We start from the raw sequence: 14,149 nt of genomic DNA on the forward strand, positions 1-14,149 counted from the left end.
GGTCAGATTCGTTAACCACTGAGCCACGACGGGAACTCCCTACCTTATTTTTTTTACTGGCTGCACAGGAGTCTGCTCTGTGGCTCTGCTTTAACTTGATTGACGGTTTAACTGTCCCTGCTCTCGGACCTTTTTGTTGTTTCTGGGTTTTTTTTGGTTTTGTTTTTTTGTTTTTGCTGTTGTGGTCACAGCTGCGATCAGCATCTCTGCTCACACCCTTAATTATCTCCTTAGAATAAATTCTTGGAAGTAGAATGGCTGTGTCAGAGGAAACAAAGTCTTTTATGGTTTTCAATGTGTGTTGCCAGGACTCCCGGGCCGTGTTTTCCCGCTCAGGTTTTATGACTTTGGAAAGTCGCAGTGGCCTGGCGTTTAGGACTCTACGAGTTGTGATCCAACAAAGACATCCAGAGGCCCTGCCGCCCTCCTCCTCCAGGCGCGCCCTCTGCTTCCCTTCACCCTGCACCCGTTTCTGTCTGACTCCTTGGGTGCTGTCATCAGGGCTCCAGGGTCACGTTCTGGGGGATTTGGGAGGGTGGCCAGGAACCATGGAAGGCTCCCAAGATTCTGGGGAATAAATAGGAAGGTGTGGGCACGAGCATGTGCCAGTCCGCTCATATTTAGAACAGTTTTGGGAAATTCTCCCTGGGCCTCCCAGCCTCCTACTCATCTCATTGCCAAGGGCAGCACATTCTGGCTGAGCGTTTGGTAGTAGCTTTGGGCTGATTCTTCAGTTTAGGAGCGAGTCCCAGTCCCCGGACCTGGCCTTGTGATCTGGCTCCTGTCTGCCTCGCCCACTCCTGGTCGTCTTTATCTGCGCTCCAGCTCAGGATCCTTCTGCGTTCTTCCAGCCTGGCACACTCCTCATTGGTCTGGGGCTTGCAGATACATGGGCCCTGTACAGCGGGCGCTCCGCCCCTCCTTACCCCATTCTTCAGCCTTTGGGACAGAGCCTGGTAGGGTGGTTGAGGAGCCTGGCTCCTGGGATCTGACTTGACTTTGTATCCTGCTTCTGCCCCTTACCAGCTGTGCAACCTTGGCCGAGTTCCTCAGCTTCTCTGTGCCTTAGTTTCCTTATCTAGGAAATGGTAACAATGGGAGTTCCCGTCCCAGCTCAGCGGTTAAGGATTCCGACTAGGAACCATGAGGTTGCAGGTTCAATCCCTGGCCTTGCTCAGTGGGTTAAGGATCCGGCGTTGCCGTGAGCTGTGGTGCAGTTTGCAGACGTGGCTTGGATCTCGCGTTGCTGTGGCTCTGGTGTAGGCCAGCAGCTGTAGCTCCAATTGGACCCCTAGCCTGGGAACCTCCATCTGTAGCAGGTGCAGCCCTGAAAAGACAAAAGACCAAAAAAAAAAAAAAAAAAAAAAAAAAAAAATTCATCAGACACAATGACTCTACCAGGTTGTTCTAAAGGTTTCTTAACCTTCACTCCAGGTGTCTGTGCTGCCTCATCATGGGCTGGTACCCCATCCTTCCTGGGCCAGCGCCATCCCTGGGCCACACTTGCAGTAGCACCAGTCTCTTCCTGGATGGAAGGGGAAACCGAGGCCCTGCTCGGGGCCCAGATGCAATGTGCTGTGCAGACACGTTCAGGACCTCCGGGAACACTGCTGAGCCTTGCTTTTTCCTCTCCTCTCCGCAGTTCACCTGTAGCGGATGGTGTCATCCAGCCAGCTGCGCTTGAAGACCTGGACATCCCACCCTTAGCAGCCTCTTCCCCCGGGGGTGATGTCAGCGGCCTGGTCTCCACGGCTCTGACAGCCCAGAGGTATGGCCATGGCTGATGGCAGGACCCCAGGGCCCCGTCGCTGAGGCTGCCTCCCTCCCCTCCCATCCCCACCCCCCGTTTCCCCATCTGGCTGCTGCACCCCACACAGGTGCGCACACTCTCCTGCAGAGGGGCCCCTTCCTAGGGCCTTAGGAATGAGCTGAGGGGACACCAGAAAGAGCCTCCCCCCACCCCGCCCAACAAAGGCCATTTTATTTTTTTTATTTTTAATTTTTTCCATTATAGCTGATTTACAGTGTTCTGTCAGTTGTCTGCTGCACAGTGAGGTGACCCAGTCACACATACATTCTTTTTTCTCACATTATCAAATGCTCCATCATAAGTGACTAGACATAGTTCCCAGTGCTATGCAGCAGGCTCTCGTTGCTTACCCATTCCAAAGGCAATAGTTTGCATCTCTGAACCCCAAATTCCCAGTCTATCCCACTCCATCCCCCTCCCTCTTGGCAACCACAAATCTGTTCTCCAAGTCCATGAGTTTCTTTTCTGTGGAAAGGTTCATTTGTGCTGTGTATTATATTCCAGATATGTGATATCATATGGTGTTTGTCTTTTTCTTTCTGACTGACTTCACTAAGTATGAGAGTCTCTAGTTCCATCCATGTTGCTGCAAATGGCATTATTTTGTTCTTTTTTATGGCTGAGTAGTATTCCATTGTGTATATATAACACATCTTCCTAATCCAGTCGTCTGTCGATGGACGTTTAGGTTGTTGCCATGTCTTGGCTATTGTGAATAGGGCTGCAGTGAACATGCAGGTGCATGTGTCTTTTTCAAGGAAAATTTTGTCTGGATATATGCCCAAGAGTGGGATTGCTGGGTTATATGGTAGTTCTATGTATAGTTTTCTAAGGTATCTCCATACTGTTCTCCATAGTGGTTGTAACAAAGGCCATTTTAGAGTTTTGTTTCCTCGAGCTCTTATTTAAAATAGAAGTCCTCCAGGAGCGATAGTGTGCTATTTATACCTTTCAGGGGAGCGACTTGCTGCCACTGGCCGCCCAGGGCCCGAGCTGGGTTTTCTGCTTGTTTTCTCTGCCTTTCAGTCGAGGGCACAGAAAAGGGGGAGCCGAGCCAGCAGCACACGGGCATGGGGCCAGGTCCTGCACCTTTGCTCAGTGGTTGGACCTGGGGGGCTTCTCCTGCCTCATCTTCCATCTGGCTGCCCTCACCCTGCCCTGTGTGCCCCCCACCCACATTCATCGCTGCTCTCCGGGTACAGGGTACGCGGTGCTTCACCCCAGACTCAGACTTCTGCCTGCGGACTTGACACTTAGTTTATGTAAACCAGGCTTGATTGCAGCCAGCCAGCCTCAGGACTCGGCTTAGATGCCGCTTCACAAACACATGCACACACACACACACACACACACACACACACACACAGTCTCTCTTCCTCTCTCTACACACGTCTGTATGTGTCTCTCTCTCTATAGCATATATTGTATATGTACATTTTAAAATTCTATTTGTATCAGTAAAACAGCTGCTTTTGCCGGGTAGCGCCAGGGAACAGGAGTGAATCCAGGGTCCCTCCTCCCCAGGCTGAGACAAGACCTTCCCTCTCAGCTCCTGCAGCCACCCCCCTCACAGATCCTAGAAATTATCTGTCTCGAAGGCCCTTTCTTTGAGGGAAAAAACTGGATCATTTGCAACCTCTGAACCACAGCACCCAGCCTGGCCCTTGGGGAATGTTGGTGAACTTGAACTGGATTAGAGGGGCCTCCTTCTCCGCCTGCTAGGGGGCCAGTGTGTGCCGACCACCCCCCAGGCTCCTCTCTTGGGGGGGTGGGAGGGTGGTCAGTTCCTACCTGGTTCCTCTGTCCTGCTGGGACAGTGTCGAGAGGCCTCCCATGAACTGGGAGGAGGTTCGCCTGGTGGAGGAGAAATACGGGGCTCCTGTTGACACAGCAGGACACTCCAGGCCACAAACAGATACTGTTAAGGCAACTGAACGTTGCCATAGAATTCAGAGTTTCTGTTCCAGGGGGAGTCAACCATAGTTCTTATGTATGTAACGTCTTTTTTTTTTTTTTTCTTTCTTTTTAGGGCTGCGCCTGCGGCATATGAAGGTTCCCAGGCTAGGGGTCCCATTGAAGCTGTAGCCACAGGCCTATGCCACAGCCACAGCAATGCCAGATGTAAGCCACGTCTTTGACCTACACCGCAGCTCACGGCAACGCCAGATCCTTAACCCACTGAGCGAGGCCAGGGATCAAACCTGCATCCTTATGGAGACAAGGTGGGGTTCTTAAGCAGCTGAGCCACAATGGGAACTCTGAATTTAACTTCTTGAAAGAGGAATCCTAGCTGGGGAACAAGACCCTTGGCACACAAAGAGTGTGCAGAAGCTTGGCGGGTTGGTGGAGACAGGGGGGATTGGGCAGCCTTCCCCCAGGGCACCCCCTGACCCCCGAAGTTTTAGCAAGGCTGGGGGGGGGCCTCCAGCTGCAGCCAGTGGGGCTTATGCTCCCTTCGTGAAGCCTGGAGGGGCTGGGACCATCCTCACCCGGTGCTCAGGGGACTCGGAGGGCCGTGGGAGCAGAAGACACCAGAGGACTGGCCGGGTGGCTCTCAGGAGAATTAGAGTCCACTTGGGGGTGTTACTGGTGCTTCTAAAGTCCCCTCCCACCCTGGGCCCGTGTACCTTAAGTGCTTGCCCCAGGCCCCACGGTTGTCCAGTGGTGTCTGTTCTTCAGGCTCCTGCTGAAGGCACTTCCTCAGCCCCAGGCACCATGCAGAGCGTCTCTGTAAATCGTCACAGCAGCCCAAGGAGGCAGTGGTTCTCTTAGGACTGCTCTTTATAGATGAGCAGACACTGGCTCAGACACTAACATGTTCAAGGACTAGTCAGTGGCTGAGCTGGGGTTTGAAGCAGGTACAGCCTGGCCACCAGGCCTGGTTCTGAACTTCTCCATTGGCTATAGGGAGCCAGGTTCCCTCTTCCCCCGACGCCATGGGATCCCTCCAAATCCCTGGCCGTCTCAAGTCCGAGAAAGACATGAGGAAAGAGGTTGTGTCACCTGTGACCATGACCAAGAGCGATCACAGGAGGCAGAACCATGGCCAAGTACAGGTTGTATCAGTGCTGACGACTGCAGAGAGACAGCGGTGAGTGATGGCTTGAAGCGAGATCTCAATTCTCTGCTCAGGAATTGAACCAGGGCAGCTGGATGAAAACCAGGAATCCTAGCACTAAGACTAGCTAGAGGCTATTCTTTTTTTTTTTTTTTCTTGGTTTTTAGGGCTTCATCCGTGGCATATGGATGTTCCAAGGCTAGGAGTCGAATTGGAGGGGCACCTTGGTGGCTTATACCAGGGCCACAGCAACTCAGGATCTGAGCCCTGTCTGCAACCTACACTACAGCTCATGGCAACACTGGATCCTTAATCTACTGAGTGGGACCAAGGATCAAACCCAAGTCCTCATGGATCCTAGCTGGTATCGTTAACTGCTGAGCCATGAAGGAAACTCTAGAATGGTCTTGATTCTTGCCGCCTGTTGAAAGCAAGAATGTTTCAAGGAGGCAAAGACTAAAAATAGGTATAAAGTTTATCATTAGAAGTACAGTACAGGCGTTCCTGTCGTGGCTCAGTGGTTAGCGAATCCGACTAGGAACCATGAGGTTGCAGATTTGATCCCTGGCCTTGCCCAGTGGGTTAAGGATCTGGCGTGGCCATGAGCTGTGGTGTAGGCCGAAGATGCGGCTCAGATCCCACGTTACTGTGGGTGTGGTGCAGGCCAGCGGCTACAGCTCTGATTCGACCCCTAACCTGGGAACCTCCATATGCCGTGGGTGCAGCCCTAGAAAAGACAAAAAAAATAGTAATAATAAAATAAATAGAAACACAGTACAACATGCGGGAGAGCCCAGAAATACAGAGTATTAGTCTGTTGGGCTAAGGCAGAAGTAAAGCAGTAATCTACACCCAAAGGAGACGTGAGGGTGCGGGCGTCCCCCTGAAGGAGGGGTGTGCCAGGGAGCTGATTTAAATGACTTATATGGGACAGTTCCTCCGGGTCTTTGTCCTCCTTTGGCCAATTATCTTGTTTTATCTTTCACACCCAACCAGATCCAGGGCCCTCCCCAGTCTGCGTGCGCATCTTTTGGCCGAGATGGAGTCCAAGGCAGAGCTTGGCGGGAAGGGGATCCAGACTTACTATGGCTGGGCGCCCCCTCCCTTTCTGACCCAGAAGGGTCTCTCTGCGCGTGATCCTGAGGCTGTACGGGACCTCTGGGTTCTCTCCAAGCTGGGCTCAGCCCTGCTTTGGATCTTTCTTTACAATTGTTTAACAAGTTCACAGGAGACAAGTGCCAGTGACTTGCCTTGTGCCATCATTTCTATCTTGAAGCATAGACAGGTGGCTGGTTATAAATACTCATCCTGGAGCCTGCCTACCTCCTTCCTCAGGAAGTGCAAATAAGAGGCTACTTGCAAGAGTCTCTCCTGGAGCCCACATACCTCCTGCCTCACTGAGAGCTCGGCCAGTGCTCTGGCTTTCTTTCCCAGTGGAAGAAGACTCAGGCAGACCTCTGTGCCGACTGAGCGATGTGGGTGCCTGGCCAGTGTGAATGTTTGTCCAGAGTTGTATTGTCCTGTTTGACTGGAAGTTGGTGGAAAAGAGGTAGTTCTGGTAGAAGCAGGGATTGGTCGGGTTTGGGTCACCCATGCTCTCTCCAAAATACAGTCAGTCCATGTCACTTGAAGATGCCGTGTTTGTGAGTTTGCCTCCTCAGTGAGAGTTATTGGTAGCTGCTGTGGCGGGGTTCGATCCCTTGCCTGGGAACTTTCGAATGCTGTGGGCCTGGCCAAAAAAAAAAAAACCTAATATAAAAATAAATTCAAAAACTAATTCAAAATTTGAGACGTCCAATGAGCATGCTCGCAGCTGGGGTGGAGCACGGCAACCTCTGGCTTCTTGCTGCAGCCCTTGTGCTGTAAACAGTCCATTTAGTACCTTTTTGTGAGTTTGTGCATTTTGTGGATGGTTTAAAATAATCCCCAAGCGTGGTGCTGCAGTGCTATCCGGTGTTTCAAAGCGCAAGGAGGCTGTGATGAGCCTGATGTGGAAAATACTTGTGTTAGATAAGCTTCATTTGGGTGTGAGTTATAGTGAATTCACCTTTCAGTTAGCCGACTGTGTATTAAAGAAAGTGTTTTTAAACAGAAATACACATAAAACAAAGTTATGTATTGATCCGTTGACCAAAATATTGTGAGCAGTGGTCAAAGACCCTAACCCCATACTTCCCCAAGGAGCAAATTAGTATTTGCTAATTTAGTGTCTGCGGTGACTTTATGTGACATAATTACTGTGAATAAAGAGAATCCACTAGACTTAGTCTGGCTGCTCTGTGGGTGTAACTAAGAGGTGGTGGTGGTGGTTTTTTAAACCTCAGAAATGACCTTGCCTCCCTGTCTTAGTCTGTTCCTGCGGCTGTAACAAAACACCATAGCCTGGGTGGTTTATAAACAGCAGACATCATTGCTCACGGTTCTGGAGGCTGGAAGCCCATGATCAGGGTACCAGCGTGGTTGAAGGAGGGCTCTCTTCCTGGTTGCAGATGTCTCATTGCGCCTGTACCTGGGGGGAGGGTCTGGGGATCTCTCGGGGGTCTCTTTCATGAAGACACTGATCCATGCATGAGGGCTCCACTCTCATGACCTAATCACCTGCCAAAGGTCCCACCTCCTAACACCATCACATTGAGCTTTGGGGTTTCCACTTAGGAATCTGGGGTGGGGGGCACAAATATTCAGACCATAGCACCACCCAAGGACCCCTGAGCCCCCCCCCCATCCACTTCCTGTTCAGAGCAGGGACAGGAGATGCAGAGGGAGGGGCAAGGAGATGGATGAAAGCATGAAATGAGGGAAGGATGCAAACTGGGCAGGCGGGAGGTGGCAACGTCCTCTCTGGGGGCTGGCCTCCCCACAGAGGCGGGGTGGGCACCTTAAATGAAAATGTTGACTTAAAGTAGAAATGTGTTAAACTTTTATTAAAACAAGAAAAGTGGGGGGAAAAGGTTAGAAAAAAAAAGAGAAAAGTGGGGCTAGAGCATTTGCTTTAAGTCATCAGAGAAGAAACAGAGCAGGACTCTTCCCTCCCTTCCATCACCAGTAATTCTTTGGTGCTGCATCTTTCCCAAGAATTCTCCTCTCCGAGCAGGAGCAGAGCGAGGGCACGTGCGCAGTCCCTGCAGCAGGTCTCGAATAAGATGAAAGGGATTCCCAAGCTCCCCCTTCTATCCAGTTAAAGCCACCGCAGTGCATCACACTTGCTCCTCCTTGGGGAACAACCCCTGAGGCCGCTGTAAATGGTTAGACTTCCCGTTGGCTTTTGGCATCCCCCGATGGTGCAGAAAGCCAAGTCCAGACCCTGTAGAACATTCTAGAAATGACTGGCTTGCCCGTGGCCAGTCCTACTCCCTTCTGTTCAATATTTGCTCTTCATTTCTTTTTTTTTCTTCCTTTTAGGGGTACACCTGTGGCATATGGAAGTTCCCAGGCTAGGGGTCGAATTGGAGCTACAGCTGCTGGCCTGTGCCACGCCATAGCAACGCCAGATCTGAGCTGCATCTGCCACCTGTGCCTCAGCTTGCAGCAATGAGGGATCCTTTAACCACAGAGCGAAGCCAGGAATCCAATCTGCATCCTCATGGAGATTAGTCAGTTCTTAACCCGCTGAGCCACAACAGTAACTCCAATATTTTCTGTTTTTTAAAAATAAAGCAGCAGAGTTATTTCTCAATTGAAACCGTCCAGCTGTACTACCACTAGTTGAACAGAGCAAAACAGGGCACCCTGGTTTCATCTGGGAGCCTCCTGTGCTTTTCCACAATCAAGAGTCCAAGCAGAGGGGGCCCCTCTAGCCCTGAAGCAATCCTGTGGACACAGCTGGGAAACTCTTCACCTGACTCTGTCCGTGGGGTCCAGATGTTAACATGCCTCAAAGTAGCCCGGTCACGACACGGATTGCTGCTCCATCCCCAGAGTGCCTGATTCAGGAGGTGCGTCCTCAACAAGTTCCCAGGTGCTCCTGCTGGTCTGGGGTCCGCACTTGGAGGACCACTGGGTTAGACAGGATCCAGATGCTTTTCCCCTCACCCGTCTGGCTGTTAACAGCTCCTCAGGGTAGGAAACACCTGACCCAGCAGCTGGTGGCTGAAGTGTCTGATCTCTGCCCTCGGACAACGGGGCCAGGAGGGGGGATGGTAGTAGCCTCCCTGGTGTCACCAAGTTCAGAAAACAGTGTCAGACTTTTCCAAAGTGAAAGCACAGGGAACTCATAGTGACTTACAGCTTCTGTTTTTCCTCTTGCTCCAAATCATGCGCTTTATTTGGGTTTCATCTGTTTGCACAGTAAGGTTTTTCTGTCTTTCAGCTATGGATGGGTTCGACTATGGAAAGGTTAGCTGAACCCTTATTTAAGCAAGCACCTTGTTGAAAACTGAATGATAGGGAGCTCCTTCTGTGGCGCAGCGTCTTGTCTCTGCGGAGGCACCAGTTGCATCCCGGCCCAAAGCACTCAGTGGGTCAAGGATCCAGTGTTGCTGCAGCTGTGGCGTAGGTTGCAGCTCCAGCTCGGATTTGATCTCTGGCCCAGGAACTTCCATAGACCGTGGGTGCAGCTGCAAAAGAGATAAAGTGGAGTATTATTATTATTTCTTGGCCTTGCCCAAGACATGCAGAAGTTCCCAGGCCAGGGATCGAACCTGCACTGTGGCATCAGCCCAAGCCACAGCAGTGACAATGCTGGATCCTTAACCCGCTGAGCCACCAGGGAACTCCTTATTTTTTAAATTTAGAAAAGGATTCACCTAAAAATCTTCACTGAATAACAGAATTCCTTTGTACAATTTAAAAGGTACATGATCAGGAAATGAATTTACGTAACCAGTACCTTTCAGGCTGAGTCCGTTGGACTGTGCCTGTGTATTTGCTCAGAACCTTTGGGTTGCCAGTGTCCAGCTGGCTACTCTTAGGTTGAAGCAGGTGACTCAGCACATTGGCAGTTGTCACAGTATTGACAGTTTCATGTGTTTTTTTTTTTTTGTCTTTTGTCTTTTTGGAGCCACACCTGTGGCATATGGAAGTTCCCAGGCTAGGGGTCAAAAGAGAGCTGTAGCCGCCGGCCTACACCACAGCTCACGGCAACGCCGGATCGTTAACCCACTGATCGAGGCCAGGGATCGAACCTGCAACCTCATGGTTCCTAGTCGGATTTGTTTCCACTGTGCCATGATGGGAACGCCCCCTTTTTAAAAAAAAAAATTTTTTTTTTTTTTGCTTTTTAGGGCCCATGTGGTTTAAAGTAGCCCAGGATTTTTTCTTTGTTTTTTCATGGTTCTTGAGCTATTTTATCTGGGTAGATAGATTTTTGACTTTTGGCATCAGTAGTTAAATCTTGGCTGTCTGAGATCAGTTTCCTTTTGAGCTCTGTAGCTCCATCTCTGCATCCTCTGCAACCTGGGCCCGTCAAGGTGCACAAAGAACCTTCCACCTGCGGAGGGGACACAAGGAACTGGGAATGACGGCGACTTAACCTCCCGGGTGCTCTAGTCCAGATCAAAGCCTCTTGCGTAATTTTGGGATGCTATTTACAACTTTTCCTCGAGGTCTTATTTTCTTTCCTGATTAAGTTTTGCTTTGGCCAAGCCTAAAAGTAATTTCTCTCCTCCGAGCACAGACTCACCCGGTGAAAAGGGTACGGATGTGCCGGGGAGGATCCGACAGGCCAGCTCAGGGTAATTGCGAGGGGCCAGCTGCTGACGGGACACCCGGAGGTCAGTGGCGTGTCGGGGCTGTTTACGCTTTCACGTGGGCTGCTGTTCACAGGCTGGAGGATCTTGCTGGAGCCTAGAGATTGCACCATGTACCGGCCTTGGAGTTTCCAGCCACCTTGCAAGCCTCTCTGGGCACCTTCTGATCCTGGCTTTGTTGCTTCTCAGCTGCTGAGACTTGGGGAAGGGCAGTCCCATCTCTGAGACCCGTCTTATCAGACCCCACGCCTCTGCTGGTCCCGTCGTCTGATGCTCTTATCGACAGAGCTTGGCTCTCCAAACCAGCAATTTCAAAGCGCTTTTCTTTCTGTAGCTTGCATCCCTCTTTCAATCTGAGCTGAGTCTTCAGCCTTAGCTCTTGCCTGTTACGGGATCATGTTCACTTGAGGATTCGAGAAGAAAAAAATCAAGGGGCCCGTGAGGCAGGCGCTCGTGCTAATACCTTCCAGATGGTGGTGCGACACGGGAGATAAGATGCTGTCGCCCATCTGGCCCGACAGGACGTGAGATGTTCAGCTTGTTTCTGGGGGGCCGTTATCACCCTCCCGTGACAGCCAGGGTCATTCTGGTGTTTGTCCTTGGATGAGGGCTTAGTTTGGCAGCTCCAGCTGATCTCCGAAATGAAATCTGCTATCAGTTCAGTGGGGGAGCTGCCAAGAAGGACTCAAGAGCTCCGAACAGGGGGGGTCATAAGACAGCCGTTGGTGACGACATCTCACTACAGCTGGGCTTGCAGGACTGTTGGGCTGAACGCAAGCCCTGAGGCAGCGTGCTCTGTGTCCCTTGGGGCCTGTGCGGGTGGAGCCCGCATCCAAGTGGTTAGTGGGACCAGTTATTAGTGAGGACCTGGATGAGGTAATGAATCAGGCCCGGGAAACTCTGACCCATTCGTCATGGTTCCCCAGGGGCCAGTGTTGAGAAGGAGTCAGAGGTCTTGTCCAGCTGGGCCTCACAGGAAAGAATGCCTGATCAATATGCCATTCTGTCTGCTGCCATTTCTGTCAGCTCTTCCCTTTTGGGGGGCGGGGGGGGGGAAAGAACAGGTTTAAATTAAATCAGCATTTCCTTCGTCCTCCAAAAATATAAACACTGCATGAATTTGAATTCAGCTTCCTTGTTATTCCAATAAGGCTTGGGAAACATCGGTTAATTCCTTAAACGGGAAAATGGATGGTGGACTTTTATCTCTAGAAGGGCCTTCGCAGCTCTACTCGGCCCATTTGACGGAGGCGAAGATCAAGGGCAAGTGAAGGTACGTGACTTGCAGAAGCAACCGAGAAGGTAGCCGTGGACCCCTCTCAGTGCTTTGCCCTCTATGCTGAGCTTGGCATCTGCCCGTGAGGTGCTGCTGAGGGCTGAGAGTGATACTGGGCTTCGGGAAGGGCCCGGCTCCCCAAGGATGGCATCTTAAAGATGGGTCCCTGCTGCTCATGTGAGACTTGAGTGGACAGGAGCCGGCAGAGGGGGGCCACCTGGTTACCTGCTCCTCCTCTCTGCTCCAGCAGCGTGGCCCTCGGGCAGCCCAGCGGGCCTTGAAGGGACCCTGTATAAGCTTCCCTTCTGGTCCGGAACCGGGGCTGGCTTCATGGGCAGTCGCCAGGGCCCCGGGCTCAGAAAGGCCCTGTGCTTGGCTCAGATCTCTGCTGTCACCTTCTTTAAATTCTTAATACTTTTGGAATGCGGGACCCTGAGTTTTCACTTTGCTTTCATTTGCATTCCATTCGGCCTGCAGCTTAAGATGCTGGTCCTGCCTCAGATGGTTGGACTCTTCCAAGAAGATAGGACAGTTGTCCTGCTGTTGGTGACCTACATGCCTGGGAGGCCAGAGGCGGGAGGGGAGGAGCTGCTGGGTGCAGAGCACTAGTTATGCGCCAGGTGCTGTGCTGAGGGGCTGAGAGACCACAGTGGCTGAGATTCTAGGAGACGAGGACACGTTAGCAGAAACAGCAGGGCACACGGAAGTCAGGCCCGGCCCAGCCTGGCAGTGCAGGGTGGGCATCGATATCCCTGCTGGGGTGGGGTGGGGGCTTCCTTGTTTGGGTGACGCTGCAGGATGACTATGGGGTGGATTAGGAGGGGGGTCGAGAGAGGCGGGCAGGGATTCAGGGGCGGGGTCTGCTTGAGCAAAGACACAGAGGCGAGAAAGTGCCAGGAGCACCTGGAGACTGGCTTGTACACAGGAGCAGAGGACGGCGGAAGGACAGACCTGGGAGGGGACAGAGACAGGCTGCAGGAGCCCCGACCTGCGAGGCCCAGGAGTTTCACCTGCACGCTTAAGGTGTCAGGTGTGGAAAGTGGAAGGAAAGGACCCGATCAGAACTCGACATGGGACGTCCTGGTGTCTGTGGGGGCTGGAGGTGTGGGAGGCCTGCTCAGCGAGGCTGCGGGCCTGGACCAGCAGGACAAAGAGGCCAGGTTCCGGAAGGACAAGGGAGGTGACTCAGCACCAAGGGGCCATGGTGGGTGCAGGGTGAGAGAACCAGCAGAGGCCGAGACCCTCTCAACTTCCGGTCCAGGGCCTGGCTGGCTGGTGCTGGGGAGAAACTTGCGGGAGGAGGAGGGTTAGGAGGGAAGAGGAGGTGTCCCGAGGTGCCTGTGTGTCCTGAGTCACTGAGCCTTTCCTTGTTAGGGCCTGACCTCCTGCCACTGGGCTTGGGCCAACAGCAGGCTGGGGGCCAGCAGGGAGGGGCATTCCTAAAAGAGCTGTTGAGTCACTTGTTTGGTGCCTTTGGCAGATGGCAGCCGGCCAGCGTTGCGCAGGGAGGGTGTGACCTCGGTGGTCTGGGCGCCGAGTGAGTGAGGGGTGGGGGGAGGTGGCACCCTGGACGCCAAGCTGAAGAGCTGGGGGACCCCAGGGCCTTCTCAGGGGTGGCCTGCCTCAGGGCCTCGTCATCACAGTGTCACTGTCACTGTGCTTCATCCTGTGGACTTGGCCTTGGCCTTGGCCTTGTTCTGAGGCCATAGATCTTCCCCTCTGCCAGGGTTTTCAAAGACAGGGCCTTTCTCTGCACTTAGAGTTCCCTTAAGCGCAGAACCAGGAGTTCCCGTTGGGGCTCAGTGGGTTAAGAATCCGACGCGTATCCATGAGGATGCAGTTTGATCCCTGGCCTCACTCCGTGGGTTAAAGATCCAGCATTGCCGCAAGCGGCGGTGTCAGTAGTGGATGCAGCTCGAGTCTGGCGTTGCTGTGGCTGTGGTGCAGGCCAGCAGCTGTAGCTCCAATTCGACTCCTAGCCTGGGAACTTTCGCATGCCTCGAGTGAGGCCCTAAAAAGCCAAAAAAAAAAAAAAAAAAAAGCATAGCATCACAAACTGTCACCTTTCTGAAGCTTGCATTCAATTAAATCCAATCTTCGGGGGGTGTGCAGAGGAAGAGGTACTGCCAGTGTAATTTCTTTGGAAAGGCCATGTTGGACTCATACTTTGAGTTTGTAAGTTCACCGCTTAAGAAGATGAACACACGTAGGTTTCAAGAGTATGAAGATGGTTTTCTTCAAGAGCTTACAAGCCCCCAGTAGTTTGCAGTATTCATTTGAGTCTTTCCTTTACAAAGTGAATGATTTCAGCCACTGTC

General features: G+C 52.2%; 1 protein-coding gene across 46 annotated transcripts in view; it reads left to right on the plus strand.

Moving 5' to 3' along the window:
- The window catches only part of TACC2 (transforming acidic coiled-coil containing protein 2), a 227,829-nt gene that overhangs the window by 111,293 nt on the left and 102,387 nt on the right, over window positions 1-14,149 (plus strand). For 26 of the 46 annotated variants that reach the window (XM_084992596.1, XM_084992601.1, XM_084992605.1 and 23 more), the window contains one exon: window positions 1,643-1,768. The exons of the other annotated variants lie outside the window; for them this stretch is intronic. In XM_084992596.1, coding sequence (XP_084848722.1) covers window positions 1,643-1,768 — 126 coding nt within the window. The remainder of the gene's footprint in view (window positions 1-1,642; window positions 1,769-14,149) is intronic. 46 annotated transcript variants of the gene reach the window in all.

This window comes from Sus scrofa, chromosome 14 (assembly GCF_054392235.1).
Source record: "Sus scrofa isolate SSC_HxYL_T2T_F1_AM1 chromosome 14, Sscrofa_HxYL_maternal_Yorkshire_Landrace_v2.0, whole genome shotgun sequence".
In the NCBI taxonomy this organism is placed as follows: domain Eukaryota; kingdom Metazoa; phylum Chordata; class Mammalia; order Artiodactyla; family Suidae; genus Sus; species Sus scrofa.